This window comes from Crassostrea angulata, chromosome 8 (genome assembly GCF_025612915.1).
Source record: "Crassostrea angulata isolate pt1a10 chromosome 8, ASM2561291v2, whole genome shotgun sequence".
NCBI lineage: Eukaryota > Metazoa > Mollusca > Bivalvia > Ostreida > Ostreidae > Magallana > Magallana angulata.
Genome location: NC_069118.1, coordinates 32597284 through 32615447, shown reverse-complemented (window position 1 = coordinate 32615447; position 18164 = coordinate 32597284). Strand labels below are relative to the sequence as shown.

Here is an 18164-nt window from a genome sequence, read left to right as displayed (position 1 = left end):
TTTTGAAATTTTGCCAATGAGTTCCTAACTGTAGTTTGCTTAGCAAAATACAAGCCATCTCATTATTAAAAGGCACTAGTACAGTGTGTGTGTGTATATATATATATATATGAAGAAGGTGGTAATTATGTCCATGTATGTGTATATTTGGCAATATATTGATAAACTTTTAACAGTTGTAACTACTACGCCATTTCTGCTCACAAAAAGTAAACCTGTATACCAAATTTCATTTCAATATGTGCATCCTCTGCGGTGAAAATGAATGGAAACTGTTGGTGGACCAACAGACAGGGCAGCAAAGCAATATGCCCCCCCCCCCTTCTTTGAAGGGGACATAATTACAGAAGGACGGACCCAATTTGCTTTACGCAGATATATCGCGCACCTTAAAGAAGTGATTGTTATGAATATTGAAATTCTCATCATTATGTTACAATCACTAAAACACAATGAAAAATCCATTGCAGAATTTTTTTGAAATTATTTTTTCTCTCACAAGGACGCTAATTTTCTCCATTGTTTACTTGAAAAATTAAAGTTATACAGTTTTTGCTTTCCCCCATCATTTTCAAGTGAAATAGAGATGTAATGAAACTGGTCCCTTTTAAATATTTGATTTTTTATCTTGTTTTCGGATTGATTTTGGTATATCTTTCATGATATCTCTTACTCATATAAAATTTTCATGGAAATCACTATTGTATCAGTGAATTGGGTCCGTCATCTTTAAGGTACTGTGGTGTCATCAATATTCGTTGAATACCAATTTTTGTGGATTTCGTTGTTAAGTTGATCCACGAAAATTAATTGTTCATTGTTCTTACTTCACACAAAGATTGCTTATGACCTAATGGTGTGTCATGACCTTGACCCAAGGTCATTTGGTAGGTCAAGGTCAATGGCAGAAAAAAGTGCAAAATTCGTGTCCGGTCCATATCGTTCTTATGGAGAAACATTGGAAGTTCTCAGTTCACACAAAGATTGCTTATGAGCTAAGGGTTTGTCATGACCTTGACCCAAAGTCATTTGAGCAAGGCCAAGGCTACTTGCATAAAAGTGTAAAACTCGTGTCCAGTCCATATCTTTCTAATGGACAAATATTGGAAGTTCTTAATTCACATCTAGAATGCTTATAACCTGAGAGTGTGTCATGACCTTGACCAAAGGTCAATTGAGGAAGTTCAAGGTCATTGTTAAAAAAAAAATCGGGCTCAGTAGACCAATAATTCAAAATGTTTATATTAAGTGGCTGCTCGACATGTGGAATTTCGAGTCATGTTTGTTAACATAAGGATGCAAATGTCCTCATGCATTAACAGTTAACTTGAACTAAAATGGAATTTAAAGAATAGAAATTGGTTAGTGTACTCATATAAGCATTAACAGTTTTAAAAAAATAGAGCAGTTGTTATTTATAGAAAATGGACGATGAAATAGATTCATCCAATATTTTCTATAATAGAAAAAATACATGAGTTATGATTTTTTCTTAGCGGGGGGTATCAATTGTGAGCTTGCTCACAGAACCTCTAGTTTCCAATATGATTTTAACTATCTTTCACCTTATTTTAAAGCTCTTTCTAAAACTTTGATTTTGGGGGGCAAAAATTGCATAAAACCGCACTTAGTCCTTTACGTATCCTTGAAACTGTGATTTTCACTTTATCTACGAAAATTGTTACCCTTGAACATTAATGCAACCACAGTATCCTGGTTGCACTGCACCAAAGTTTTAAACAACAAAAAAATAACAATTCCCAAGTCATACATGTACAGTAGTTTGAAGTTTAATACTTTCAACAATCATTTAAATATGACATTAAAAAAATATTCTTAAAGAAAAAAATCATAAAAGTCTATATAAAAAATGCATTGATGAGATATTTTCTACTATAATGAAATATGGGTCTCAAAAACTAGAACTGTTACAATGACGCTCCATGTCCCATGTTTTTGATATAACTACTGCTCTGTCCTTCCATTTTTCTCCTCTCACAGTATCAAGTAAGAACACAAGCACTTGGCCTAGTACATAGGATTTAGAAATGCTGCCATGAATAAAAATGAACTGTCAACATCTCAAGTCATTTCAGTTTGTGTCCATTTTCTCAGTCCCTTCACCCTCTTTGGTCTCATCCTCTGTAATACCCCAAAAAATTGAAATAAATAGTATGCATTTTCAAATAACTTGCTTTCATTTTAAATTTGATATACAGGCATACTAGTATTGGAATATACATGTATTTTTATTCGTCAACAAATAAAATTCCAAACATTGATGGATCATTTTGACAAGAAATGCAAGGTAAATACAGAAGCTAGTAAGTGTTTGTCTAATTTCTGATTAAACTAGAAAACTGACCAGTCAGGAAGGGCATCGCTATGACAATTAATATAGAGAAGTGAAAAAAACTTTGAATTCCATCCTCTTTATATTAACAATGATGAAAAATAAATGCCCGGCAGAAGATGTAAAGAACTGGAATGTATAGGATCTCGTGATTTGTAGTTGGATATGATTTTCATCCAACAATTAAGTGTTTTTTTCTTGAGCCTTAGTAAGGGGATAAAACACAAAAGTTGGATAAAAATCATATTGTACTACAAATCATATGAGATTCTATTTATCCCATGTTTTATACACCACAATCAATGTTTACACTGTTTATTAAACTCCACATTATTTTACTTCATTATGCCTATGCAAATCCCATTGTAAAGTCACAACTGTGGGATATCAAAAAAATATCCAATGAGTCATATCCACGGGATAAAGGGGGTTAACATGGGATGAAATAAAATTTGTTAAAAAAAACAAAGAATTGATACCAATGCAATGATACCTAGGCTTTGCCTCAACTTCAAACAAACATCACTTGCAGACACATGTGTACGGTAATACATATAACAGATAAAGACAGACCTTAGATTTTCTGAAACAGGCAAGATAATTAATCTCAGGGGATTAATTATCCTGCTCTCATCCATTTATTGAATTTAATCAGGGCTTACAGAAGGAACATTTTCAGGTACTATTCTTAAGTTTCCTTTAATATAAATATAGCAACTAAAAACCACAACAACACCAAAACATCCATTAAAAAAGAAAAAAAAAAAGAAGAAAAAAAACTGATATCTAATAATATATTTTTTTTTTAATTTATTGTAATTCATATATTTTTTTTTATTTTACAGATTATAAGTATTTGGACTAGAATGAAATATATTCTTTATCAAATACCATCCTTTAAACTGAGGGGTAAAAATATTAGGGTGCAGCTCATGAAATGAGAGTTTAATTTTCCTCAAAACAAACATCAGTGCAGACAAAGATGTTCATTAATCTTCATATGACAGATAGAGATAAGCCTCTAAATTTTCTGCAGCAGGCAAGATAATTAATCCCAGGGGATTAATTGTTCTGCTCTCTCATCCTTTTCTTCTAAATTTACAATAAGATTTTTTTTTTCAGAAATGACAGAATGGGGTAATTATCTGATTACCTGTTCAAATTAACAGCATTTAATAAGGCAGAAAAAAAAATTAAATAATTAAAAAATAAAATAGTGAAAAAGGATATCTTAATATATATCTTGATTTTAGAATTCAATAAAATTATCATAAATCATTGTGTACGGTATTTTAACGAAAATAAAATATGAATATCATATTTTAAATCCATATTTCAAAGAATGTACACAATACTACACATCATTCAAAATTGACCTTAACTTCAAAACAAAGTTCATTTGCAGACACAGGCAGTGCAGTAATTAATCTCAATGTGACAGATAAAAATAAAGCTTAGGATTTTCTTACTGTGGAAGGTTAATAAATCCCAAAGGACAAATATTGCACAGCCTTCCATGTATACAATGGTAACATTCTCAGCAGTTATCTCTCTTTGCCCATTCATTCTTAGCAGTTATCTCTCTTTGCCCATTCATCCTTATGCATAGTTAGGCATCTACTTCACCACCCCAGCTCCAAACCAGAAGACATAGAGAACCAAACTTAGCATCAAAATATGTATTTCTGCCTACTGAACTACCATACCAAATTTGAACTTGATTGAGCAACCATAAAAAAAGTTATTAGAAAAAAAAACGAAATTTGTGGACGGAAGAGTGACAGACGGACGGACAGAAGGACAGACGGACAGAGTGATTACTATAGGGCACCCGCAAATCCTTGCGGGGCCCTAATTAATCTTTCTTTAGGAAATAACGCAGTGATTTTATTATTTATCTGACTCTTTCGTGTTTTCTAAATATACAGTTTTAAACTAATTAGTTGCCTTAACTTGCCCATTAATTTTATATTTTCATTCATACATATAAGAATAAGTAAATACTATCACAAGTTTGGATGGTATCAGGAGAAAACGTACCCAAGAGAAAACGTACCCAGGAGAAAACGTACCCAATCTATAGGGTACGTTTTCTCCAGGAGAAAACGTACCCGGGTACGTTTTCTCCAAGAGAAAACGTACCCTATGAAAATCATAATTATACTTCTTAATAGTTTTAAATACTATTTTGCATAATAAATATACAGAAATGTAAGAGTTTTATAGATATATGAATTTAATACTATATAATTTTGGTTGGACATATTAAATAATTTTCAAATGCTACTTTAATGCATATTTCAATGCATAGATGTATAGAAATATATTCATTTTATGAATAATATCTTTATAATAATTGTAGCAACTTTTATTTTAGTACGAATTTAATAATGACCTGTCATAAAGTGTTATCTGACTTCTAATTATCCATTTATCGGTAGCCTTACCGATTTGAGTTTCTCCATGCGAGATCCCCTGATTTTAATTATAGTGATAATCAATTAAATACCTGAGCAGCATGTCAGTGGCGTCAGAAGCAAATTGACTGTTCAATGTTACATTTCGTAGTAGTTTCCATGTGAACTTGGTTTTATTAAGCAACTTTGTTTTATAGATAAATTTCCAAAAATGCAAAAAAAAAAATAACGCGATATCGACTTCATGAGATACTCATCATTTAGTTCTCCAAATGAGATTGCAATAAAAACTAATTATTTAACGGTTTCGTTTATGGTGTATTAATTGTCGACCAATTAAACTGCTCAGGCCATCTTCGTGTATGTGTATGTTACAAATTATTGTCTTAATAATTTAAGTACGTGACTAAGCATCTAAAAACAACAGCAACAAATGCTACAAATGTTCATTGTATATTTTATTTTGTTTCATTTAAGAATATCCATGAAAACCATTATTTATTATTTTCATAGGGTACGTTTTCTCCTGGAGAAAACGTACCCTATAAATTGGGTACGTTTTCTCCTGGGTACGTTTTCTCCAGCATTCATTTGGATATAGGTAAATTATGGTTTCGTTTAATGAAACATTCAACGTACATGAACCTACAAATTTTATACCGGTATGTCAAATTTTAATTAAATCATATCTATCCATTCCTATCTCAAAAAGAGTTTTCCCAGCAAAGTTTCTGGTACTAAACATTAAGCCACAGAATTGCACTACATGGTATGTTTTATGGCTTTTCCCGAACCATCTATAATTCATATCCATGACTAAAAGCATACATGTTAATAATGGCTTTAATACTACATTATTAACAAATTTAAATAGTTTTATAATAAATACAATCATGTACCAAAATAAATATAAGCACTGAATGCTTTTTTTCATATTGTCTGTCCTCTGACTTTAATAATAGGCCGAAAATACCAAAAAAACAAGCATTCTGAGAGTATTGCATAAGCAATACACGTCCCCTACCAGTTTGTAGAAATTGTGAAAACAATGCACTGTTATGCAGAATATCGAACCCGAACATTAAAAAATTGGAATATAAAAAATTAATTTTCTCGAAATATGTCAACCAGATGCTACAAAAGTGTAAACTTGATCTGTAGTTTGACATTTTGAAGCTGTTCAGCAAATTTCATATTATTCCTCAAACACATAAAGAAAAAAAGTGTAGAAAACTGAAGTGGGACAGACAGACGGACGGACAGACGGACTGACGGACGCAGAGGAAAGCTATATATAGTCCCCTCTGGTGAAAACCGGTAGGGGACTAATAAGCATTCAATGCTTATACAGTACTTCATTTATATTTATTAAAATAGCAAATGCATTTGAAATAATTCTCTAGGATGAGTTGTGATTCATTAGAATTAATTAGATAAGAATATACCAGGTATATACTCAATTTTCACAGATTTCTTCAGGTCTTTTGACTAATTGATTTTCAACTTTATACTCCATTCATAATGAGATAGTCATAAATATTCATATTGTACTGATAACGAGGCTAAGGTCGGTATTGCAAAACGCATGCATGGTGGAAAAAATAAAAGCATCACCAAACATTTCTCATGATTTGAATGTTGTGTCTTCTTATATTCAGATTTGTAGATGAAACGGTGAAAAAAGTCATTGCCAATTGGTAATTAAATTCCTCACTATAAAATTTAAAAAAAGTAAAAAAAAAAAAAAAAAAAAAAATTTATATTTAGCCCCTTGAAACTATGGTTTAATTCATTCTGTTTCACTGTTTTTAACTCAGTTTAAAAAAATTCAAATTGAGAAAGAAATTGACATGAATGTATATTTTTTATACACTATTATATAAGTCAGACTTAAAAATAAGTTGTTTCAATGTTTCTCCAGATACATATTTTCTTCCCTCTTTACTCAATACAACAACTTCCTGCATTGGCAATTATTCAACTTTGATTTAGACATGATAGGTAATTCTTGTGAACTTTCTTTTAAGTTTGACAACCACAAATTACATGCACTTTATGCAGGCGCTATTTTGACAGTATTAAAATTTGAGGGAACGGGGTGCAGAGAGTGGTAGGGGTGGGAGCTTGCTTATACAAATGGGAAGACAGGAGGCATGGGGGGGGGGGGGGGAGGTTACTAGCGTACCAAGACTTAGTTTGATATCAAGCAAAAGGGTCCTCAAAAATGTTGATGGGACATAAAGGGTCAATCGATATATCAACCAACAGGTTCAATTCAATATATTTACATTTGGAAATATGTTTCCTTGTATAAACCTATTATCCTGAGACACTTGAATTATTGTAAACATAAGAATACGATTAGTTACATATATAATTCTGAACGATTTGCCTTTCTGAAATGCAAATATAAGTAATAAACATCAATTGAAAGTTAAAAAGTTCACTGGGATAGGAACTTGGTTGCTATGTTATCTAATCATTTGAGAAGCCCTCATGCTTCACAGGTATTGATCACACGACCGACCAAGTTCCTATTCCTAGTGAACATTTTAACATGCTGTTTATTTCTAAAATGCCCTTTTTTTTCAAAAGGGGGATATAAAAAGACCAATACATATCACATACCTCTAAAGTGAGAGGAGGGAGAAAATACAGGGAATGCTTAAGATTCCTTATTTTACGCGAGTACATAATGTACTTTTATTCTGAAATTCCATCATATTGCAAGAATATGCAATCTCAATTAAGGCCTAAACTTTTGTTGTAATTACATATCAAAGTACTGGAGTACTGACGGGAGTTGATTTTATTGATTATCATTTATTTTAAAATCAACTTATCCTGCATGGCAATTAGTTTCTAGTCTGTATTTGAATTACGCACTTTTTTATTATATGAATTTTAGACTTTTCCGACAAAAATTTCGAGAAACCCCATATGAATCATATTTAAAGATAGATTTCAAACTATGAATAAGTAATCGAAGCAATTCTAAAAATTGTATGGAACCAAGCACTATTGATATCGAACTCTAATCTCGTTCAACCAGACGCTCGCCTGTCTCCGTTAATCTCCAACAAGCAAGAGAGCCTCTCTGCTTGTCGGAGATTTACGGAGACAGCCGAGCGTTTGGTTGAACGAGGCTATATTAAACTCTGGCGTAGGGATACATGAGACTATAAAAATATCTTAGTTGTTCGTATTATATAAAATCTGACTATTTTCAAAGTGTTTATTGATTAGTTTCCTTGAAAAACAATGCTTCAGCATTCATTACATCGAATTTATCTATTATTTTCAAGAACTAAGTCTTGTCAGCGGTGATAATTTGTGCTTAGGTCCAAACACTGTTTCACTTTTGGTTTGCCAAAGTAACTGCATAAGAGAGTTGATTAAAATCAACTCCCAAAAATTCACAACTGTCAGAAAAATTACTTAAAAGCAATTAAAGTCTGTGAAAAATGGATACTTAATGCTTGGTGACTGTGTTTCTTTAAGAATTCTCAGTAATTGAAATCTTACCCTCTAGAATGCTCTCCAGTTCGTGGATGGCTGCAATCAGAACATGGAACTGTTTTCTCCTTAGATCAAGCTGATAAAAGAATGACAGAACGAGTTACATAGTACAAGTACAGTTGAACTTCGACATCTCGAACACTGATATCTCGAATACAATGGATAATCGTAAGTCGCAACCACTAATTTTTTTTAAAGTATTTTACCCTCGTTATCTCAAATATCTATGTTTTTAAAGTCCCATCTAGTTTGAGATAACGAAGTTTGACTGTATTACATTAAAGAGGAGGTATGTAAAACATTATTTTGTTTTTGAAACACATACCAGCAAAAAGCTACTTGTGAATTACTTAAATAATTATAGTAAATTTTTATCATAAAAGGGTAATATGGAATTTTAGCATCCCGATTAGACCCTGAGCAACATTTACTTAATTTTATCAATTACCTTCTGTTCCAGGGATTTCTTCTGTTCCTCCAGACTGGATACATCTTTGTCTAATCCCTGTAACTGCCTATATAACACGTAAAACAGTCTGTAAATGTGAGGCTTTTATCAACACTGTATATATCTACCATTATTATACTTTCATGTTAAATACTGATTGGTTAAGACGCAGTTGATAATCCCTTCTATTACCCTCAGCATTAGCAACACACTTAGCAATGAGTAACACAACGAATTGTTATATGCGCGTACGGTTTGCCGTGGAATTCACGTCATTTCTATATAAAAGCAGTAAAAAATCTCTAAAATTAAGACATTCAGTATGATAAAATAAATAGTGCCTGTTTGGGAGGATCACAGTTGAAATTGACACCCCTCGAAAACCACTGTCAACCTCCGCTTCGTGTCGGTTGACAATACATGTAGTTTCCTCAGGGTGTCAATTTCAACTGTTACACTCCTAAACAGGCACTATTTATATAGTGTTACCCGTTGCTTAGTGTGTTGGTAACACCTAAACCAATCAGATTTCAGTATTTAACATGAAAGTATAACAAATAATAATAGTGACCTCCAGGTAGATTGAGATCATTCAGCCATTTGTTACACACAAAGCAGCATTTTCAATTTATGTGCAGGATCTATTCTCAATAATATCCTGATAGTCATGTCTTTGCACCACCAACCCAGTGATTTTTGAAAATTCCAAAAAAAGAATTTTTAAATGAAAATACATGTTATCTACTAGTTACCAGTACAAATTTACTCCTCATAATGCATTTTGCAATGAATTTTTGTCTTATTGGTCCTCCATTCCTTAAGGAAAAGTTCTGCATACAAGCCCATACTTCTAAATTACTTAAAGATATGAATTTCTAGCATGTGTTCGACTTAAAATTTGCAGAAAAAATCTTGATTTTGGGTAAAAATCATCTTTTAAAAATTTACCCCATTCATGAAAATAAAAATTCCTGTAGTATTCAGACTCATGATCTGCAGGTCACTCAGTAGATTGAAGCTATACCCATTGCACTACAGAAATAGACACCAAATATTGACGATAAAAGCTGTTTCATAATGGGTTAAAATTGCCATGTTGTGACGTACAGTACTGTACCGTACTGACATAATAAACAAGAGGCCCATGGGCCACATCGCTCACCTGAGGAACAATAGGTATGATAAAATCAGCTTAATGGAGTCATAATACAAACTATCTGGACAATGTACAATAATACATGTAGATCCTGTATAAATAAAATCCATTTTCCCCTGAATATTCTTATGTTTATAATCATTAGTCCCCTTTCTGACAGGATGATTTTATAGTCATATCATATGTTGAGTATTGCAGTTCTCAAAAAGATCCTTAACAATAGTTTATATATCGGATATAGACGTACATCAAACTCTGAACCTTCTCGTGAGGCCAAAGAATTGTCCTGGGGCCAAAGTCTAATAATTATAAAGAATCATCTGGCTGATTAGTTTTTGAGAAGATTTTTAAAGATTTACCCTATATATTCCTTTGTTAAACTTTGACCCCCCATTGTGGCCCCACCCTACCCCTGAGGATCATGATTTTCACAACTTTGAATCTACACAACCTGAGGATGCTTTCACACAAGTTTCAGCTTTCCTGGCTGATTAGTTTTTGAGAAGAAGATTTTTAAATATTTACTCTGTTTATTCCTATGTAAAACATCGACCTCCCATTGTGGCCCAAACCTACCCCCAGGGGTCATGATTTTCACAACCTTGAATCTACACAACCTGAGGATGCTTTCACACAAGTTTCAGCTTTCCTGGCTGATTAGTTTCTGAGAAGAAGATTTTTAAAGATTTATTCTATATAATCATATGTTAAACTTCGATCCCCCATTGTGGCCCCAACCTACCCCCAGGGGTTATTATTTTCACAACTTTGAATCTACAATACCTGAGGATGCTTCCACACAAGTTTCAGCTTTACCGGCTGATTAGTTTCTGAGAAGAAAATTTTTAAAGATTTACTCTATATATTCATATGTTAAACTTCGATCCCCCATTGTGGCCCCACCCTACCCCCGGGGGTCATAATTTTCACAACTTTGAATTTACACTACCTGAGGATGCATCCACACAAGTGTCAGCTTTCCTGGCTGATTTGTTTCTGAGAAGCAGATTTTTAAAGATATACTGTATATATTCCTATGTAAAACTTCGATCCCCCATTGTGGCCCCACCCTACCCCAGGGGGTCATGATTTTCATAACTATGAATCTACACTACCTGAGGATGCATCCACACAAGTGTCAGCTTTCCTGGCTGATTAGTTTCTGAGAAGAAGATTTTTAAAGATATACTGTATATATTCCTATGTAAAACTTCGACCCCCCCCCCCCCCATTGTGGCCCCACCCTCAGGTGAGCTAAAAAGATTAAGTTTACAATACAATAATTAAGTTATTAAAGTTGGTTTCTGGAAGAACAGACTTTGAACATTTTCTTAATAAATATTGACAAATTTTTTACTTTTTTAATCTTTAGTTTTTAAGATCTGTGTACAAACATAGAATTGTGAGCAAATCTTTGTATCTTGCTTATAATTCGAAGCTTAACACTCAAATATGGTTAGTAAATAGAAATTGTAAACAGTTAAACACAAGAAACATGCACTATAACAAATAAAGAACACAATTTATTTTTTCGAAATGAATCATATATATATACATGTATATACCTACATATTTCCGTCAGCGATATCAAACTCTATTTAAACTGAATAAACTCGAGAAAATGTCGAGCATTAATCTACCATTACGCAAAAGAAAATGCCGAATTACCGATAGAAGGAATTGTATTTCAGTACCCCTACATCAGATTTCAGGCACGTAGCATCAGGGGGGGCCAGGGGGGGCCTGGCCCCCCCACTTTTTCTCGCAGCAACAAATTTTTTAAAATTTACATATAAAAAAATGAATGATAATGGAGTTGGCCCCCCCACTTTTTTGGAAGTTAGTAAAAAATTGATATGAAAATAAGGAAATGAGTAGTCAAATTGAAGGTACTTACCCCCCCCCCCCCCCCCCCCCCCCCCCGGATTAGGAATTTCAAGATTTGGAGGAAATTTTTTTTTGGTAGGGAAGAATTAATTTTTTGGAAGTATAGTTGAGTCCCCCCCCCCCCCCCCCCACGGATTAGGATTTTGAAGATTTTTGGAAAACTTTAAATTTCATTTTATTTCCTCTTTTTTTTTTTTTTTTTTTTTTTTTGCTTGTCAAGATTTTTTGGATGGGTCTGGCCCCCCCACTTTCAAAAACGATGCTACGTGCCTGGATTTTGCTTAATTTGCGCAGGTAAACAGTTAACTGTTTGATTTACCGAAGTATCTGTTTGAATTGATACGTAAACATCACGAAATACCTGTAGACGATAGTTTCCAGGTTTAAAAGCGTAAATAATGAAAACGAAACGAAAATCCGAACAAACTAACACCAACACACTTGTTTGATCCTTGTTGGAACAATTAGAAAATTAATTAATAAACAATAAAAACAGAGGGAAATGCACTTTAGTACGTTGTTAATGCATCAGATTTTATCATTTTCGCAGGTAAACATTTACCGAAGTCTATGTTCCAAATACAAGGCGATTTTTTCCCAAGTTAAAAAGCAAAATGAAACGAAAAAATGAAAACAAGCTAAAACCACCATCACAAGTGAAAATGACAACGCGTTGAAATATTTAACCTCAATTTACTTCACAATAATCGGCACCAATGTTATTTCCATGTTTCATAGATTATATTCGCACGTGAACTGTTGCACAACAAACTGCCAGCTTCAAACAAAGAACCTCGTTTTCGAGATGCGGTAGACTGGCGATGCCTGTCATAAGACAAGTCTATCGCAATGAATTGCCAGTCTACGATATATGGAATAACGAGCCATTCTTTATAAGTATTTTCGCAATTATCTCAAATTTGGAACAGAAATCGCCTATAATTTTTGCAATTTATATTTTCCTTTCCCTAAGGATGATTTATGCTAAATTACGTTAAGATTAACTCGGTAGTTCTTGAGAAGAAGATTTTTTGAAATGCACCCCCCTTTTTCTACAGTTTCAAGGTTTTCTCCGCTTTGAATACAGATCGGACTTTTATTTCTGCAATTTATATTCGCCCTCCCATAAGGATGCTTTGTGCCAAATTTGGTTGAAATTGGATAAGCGGTTTTAGAGAAGAAGTTCAAAATGTAAAAAGTTTACAGACGGACAGACGGACAGACGGACGGACAGACGGACGACGGACAACATGTGATCAGAATAGCTCACTTGAGCTTTCAGCTCAGGTGAGCTAAAAAGCAGAAGTGACGGGTATCTAGGATCCTTAATTTCAAGAAAAACATACTTTAAAATTTTTAGTATTTGAAATTACTACATGTATTTGAAGATTGATTATAGGAACCTTACTTTGTTGTTTCTTGTCTATCTGGATGCTGCTGAATTACTCGTGCCAACGCATCATACTCTGGAAAAAAGATGACACAACAGACTAAAATACAGTACGAAATACGACCAAACCTATGGGTTACTTATTCACTACACGAAAATACCGGCATTCTGTGGCAATGAGTGTGGAAGGTGAACAACATCACAATTTCAAAATGAGTCGAGCTGAAGCTATTTGCCCCTTTTTCACCTCTTTGAAACCCAGTTCCACAGCACATACATTTTTCTTAAGCTAGGCCCTGTTGGCCCTTACCTATCAATAAAGAAGGGAGGGCGGGGGGACAAAAAAAATACCTAGTTCCAAAGCAAAAACATTTTTCTTTATCCAAGCCCTGTTATTCCCTACCTCAATCAATTTTGATTTTGGGGCATCCATTTTGTCCTTTTTTTTTATTACAAAGTTGGATTTTATTGTAAAAACTCTCCCAAATTTAAATCTAACCTCCAGTTCAAATTGTGTACAAGTATTGTTTTTCTTATCTTATTTCCACAGGGGTCAAGCCCGTTCTAACATTAATTTCATAATTTCATAAATAAAGTTATTTATGGTTACATTGAAATTAATGTTAAAATGGGCTTGGCCCCTGTGCTTATTTCCAAAATTGGTGTGATCTACTAAAATTCATCAACATTCATCAACACTTCAGTTTGTTTAATTCAGTCAATTTCAGAATCTATTGATGATATATGCTAGTCCATCTATTTTTAAATTAATTGAAATCTGCCAGCACTGTCGGTAATTAATTTCTCCCACCTACAAACTGTCAAGCCCATTACCTTGGCGATTTTTGCGGATTCGTTTGGCCTGAGACAATTCGTTTTTACACTCTGAAATCTTCTCAGTGGCTTCCTGGATTTTGGATTCTGTAAATCAAATCAAAGAAAAGTACTCTATGAAATTACCAATATCTTGACTAATTCTTTAATCCATAGTTACAGATATTTTAACATAATGGTTGTTTTTATAATTACCAATATTTAGACTGACTTTTTGGTCTATTATTAACAAAACATGTATCTTGACTAACAGTTTGGTCTAAACACTGATATCTTAACAACCATATTCACTGACATCTCCACTATCACTTAAGTCTATAATAACAGAAATCTACACTAACAGTTTGGTCAATAATTACGGATATCTATACTAACAGTTTGGTCTATAATTTCTGATATCTTGACAATTACTTCTGTCCATAATTACAAATATCTAAACTCATTGTCTAAAAGTTCTGTCTATAATTACCTATATCTACACTACAGTTTGGTCAATATTTACAGATATCTATACTAACAGTTTGGTCTATAATTACTGATATCTTGACAATTACTTCTCAACTTCTGTCTATAATTACAGATATCTACATAATCAGTTTGGTCAATAATTATGGATATCTACACTAACGGTTTGGTCAATAATTACAGATATCTACACTAACAGTTTGGTCAATAATTATGGATATCTATATCAACAGTTTGGTCTATAATTACCGATATCTTCATTAATGGTTTGGTCAATAATTACAGATATCTACACTATCAGTTCTGTCTATAATTACCGATATCTACACTAACAGTTTGGTCTATAATTACTGATATCTAGACTAACAGTTTGGTCTATAATAACCGATATCTAGACTAACAGTTTGGTCTATAATTACTGATATCTTGACTAACAGTTTGGTCTATAATTACCGATATCTAGACTAACAGTTTGGTCTATAATTACCGATATCTTGACTAACAGTTTGGTCTATAATTACCGATATCTAGACTAACAGTTTGGTCTATAATTACTGATATCTTGACTAACAGTTTGGTCTATAATTACCAATATCTATAATAACAGGTTGGTCTATAATTACCGATATCTTGACTAACAGTTTGGTCTATAATTACCGATATCTAGACTAACAGTTTGGTCTATAATTACCGATATCTTGACTAACAGCTTGATCTATAATTACCGATATCTAGACTAACAGTTTGATCTATAATTACCAATATCTTGACCAACAGTTTGGTCTATAATTACTGATATCTAGACTAACAGTTTGTTCAATAATTACCAATATCTAGACTAACAGCTTGGTCTATAATTACCGATATCTTGACTGAGTCTGTTGTAGTTCTCCTGCTCCTTGGTGTTCATGTTGTGGACCAGCAGGGATTTCTCCATGGTGTACTCACACTGTGTTAGAGAAGCCATCATTCTCTCGTACCCGAGAGAACTGGAAATAATAAAAGATTGAGTATGAAGCACTACAGTTGAACAGCATTGAAGTCTACATACAGTGAATCTGGACTAAGTCTTCTGAATTCTTGAATTCAATCACTATATGATGATTTCCCTGATAGATAAGCATGATAGAACCATTTTAACAAGAGCTTGGACTTTGGGTAGTAGTGTCAAACAGCAATGGGATGTAGCCTGTCTATTTAATTGTAGGCAACTCAGCCATGGCTCTTTGAAATCATCAAGATTTTCTTGGCTTTTAAGCTACGACTACACAATCAGTGTATATTTCACTTGAAACAAGCGTCATTTTTAACTTGTTTTGATGCAAGAAATAGAAGGTCATGTCCTACTGAAAGTCCAAGGCCTTGTTAAAGTGGTTCTAATTCTGATAGAATTAAAAAGATATTATAGTCAGACAATGAGAATATTGACTAATGGAAAGACCAATTAAATGTAGTAAGAGCCTAAATTATCAAAGGTCTCGACAGGCACAAAAATCAAGTCATAATTATGAAAATTACTTAATAAAAAATGCCATTAATCAGATGCATGCCATTTTTGCAACCATGGCCAAAATTGATGACTCTCAATCATCCAATAGAGGATAGCTATACAGACATTGTATCATGCCTTGAGACAAGGAATTGATGCCAACTTGTTAAATACATGTAGGTATTAATTAATTTCCACAGAAAACAAAACATGCTGATAATAATATGTTAGTTATCTGTAATACAGCATTCAGTTGACTTTGACAGTTTATTAAATCCTCAGTTTATTAAAGGGGCATGGTCACGATTTTGGTCAAAATTTTTTTTTTTGATTTTAATGTTTACAATGCTTCAGTAAGGCATTTTTAAGAGGCAACCAAACTTTTAGTGTCATTTGTTGAGTTAAAAGCGAGTTACAGAGCTTACAATTCCTCGCTATGTAAACAAAACGTTTGTTTACGTTTTGAATGTTGAAGTGAAAATTCCAGTTTTAGACCTAAAATGAATGTATTTATCGTTAGGAACTGTTTATTTATGCTTAAAATGATTATCATATAATAAAAAGATAGACAAACCAGCTTAAAAAAGATTTTTTACTGGTGTATTGAATCTATGTAAACAAAATCAGGGCACGAGCCTTGTTTACATGACGAAGAATTGTAAGCCCTAAATCTTGCTTTAAACTCAACGACTGGCACCCAAATTTCATTTGATCATTAGAAATGCATTCCTAAAGCATTGCAAATACTAAAAAAAGAAAACTAAAATTTGGCCAAAATCGTGACCATGCCCCTTTAAATCCTCACCAGGTATATAAATAATCAATCAACTACTGGGGTATGTGTTTTCCATTGATGAACTGCATCAAATGTCATCAAGACAACACAATAATTGACTGAATGCAGATGGACCCTGTATTCTTAATATATTAACTCTGCTCATGTTAACAAATCTACAGTATAAAATCTAGAGGTACTAGGGCTGGGACGATACTGTACTGAGCCGATTCGGTACATATCACAATACATGAGATGCGATACGATACATATCACGATACATTGCAATTAAATGAAAACATGAATAAAAGTTTAAAATTTAATCAACCTGCCGATGTATTACCGCATGTCCAAAGTTATTTTGTTATATTCATAATGAGCGTTGCACAATTTACAAATTACTTTAGTCTCGTGTACACTAGTTTTTCATAAACAAGTACTCCAAAAGTTTTCCACACTCCATATTTAGCTTCCTAACAGTTTTGACAACTTTACGAGGTTTTCCGCCATCTTTGTACTTTCATATTAGGCGCGCGGTCTAAAAATAGCCGATATATGAAGCTCGGATATTTTTGAAAAATAAAAAAAGTTCGGTAAGGTTACGTTGTATTAATGGTAAATGTATCGATCCAAATGTCGTCAAAATAAATACCGCGATGCACCGGTGCATCGGTGGATCGTCCCATCCCTAAGAGGTACATACCCCCCACTAAAAAAAAAAATCATAACGCCACAATAAGATATTGGAATTTCCTAGACATCAAACTAAGTCCATACATGTACAGTAGAACAACTAAAATTTAGAGTCTACTTACTAGGGATGGGACGATCCACCGATGCACCGGTGCATCACGGTATTTATTTTGACGATATTTGGATCGATACATTTACCATTAATACAACGATACCTAAGCAAACTTTTTTTTATTTTCCAAAAATATCGGAGCTTCATATATCGGCTATTTTTAGTCTGCGCGCCTAATATAAAAGTATAAAGATGGCGGAAAACCTCATAAAATTGTCAAAACTGTTAGGAAGCTAAATCTGGAGTGTGGAAAACTTTTGGATTACTTGTTTATGAAAAAGTAGTGTATACAAGACTAAAGTAATTTGTAAATTGTGCAACGCTCATTTTAAATATATCAAAATAACTTTGGACATGCCATAATACATCGACAGATTGTCAATGAAGAAATTTTTAACCCTTATTCATGTTTTCATTTAGTTGCAATGTATCGTGATATGTATCATATCGCATCTCATGTATCGTGATATTTAGCGAATCAGCTAGGAACAGTATCGTCCCAGCCCTACTTCTTACATTTCCTCTGGGGTTTCTGTAAATTTTAAAAGTATCTCAACAGTATTTTTTTCATCTACCATTTGATAGCTAATTTGCCAAAATTAGTAAGTTGATAAACCTAATAAAAG

General features: G+C 33.2%; 1 protein-coding gene across 1 annotated transcript in view; it reads right to left on the bottom strand.

Moving 5' to 3' along the window:
* Positions 1–1768: 1768 nt before the first annotated feature.
* LOC128158785 (THO complex subunit 7 homolog) overlaps positions 1769–18164 on the bottom strand; it is an 18365-nt gene continuing 1969 nt past the window's right edge. Inside the window, exons 3-8 of the mRNA XM_052821744.1 lie at positions 15331–15458; positions 14005–14091; positions 13189–13246; positions 8738–8804; positions 8296–8365; positions 1769–2142 (exon numbers count right to left, since the gene is read on the bottom strand). Of these exons, the coding sequence (XP_052677704.1) occupies positions 2093–2142; positions 8296–8365; positions 8738–8804; positions 13189–13246; positions 14005–14091; positions 15331–15458 (460 nt within the window). The 3' untranslated portion in view covers positions 1769–2092. The remainder of the gene's footprint in view (positions 2143–8295; positions 8366–8737; positions 8805–13188; positions 13247–14004; positions 14092–15330; positions 15459–18164) is intronic.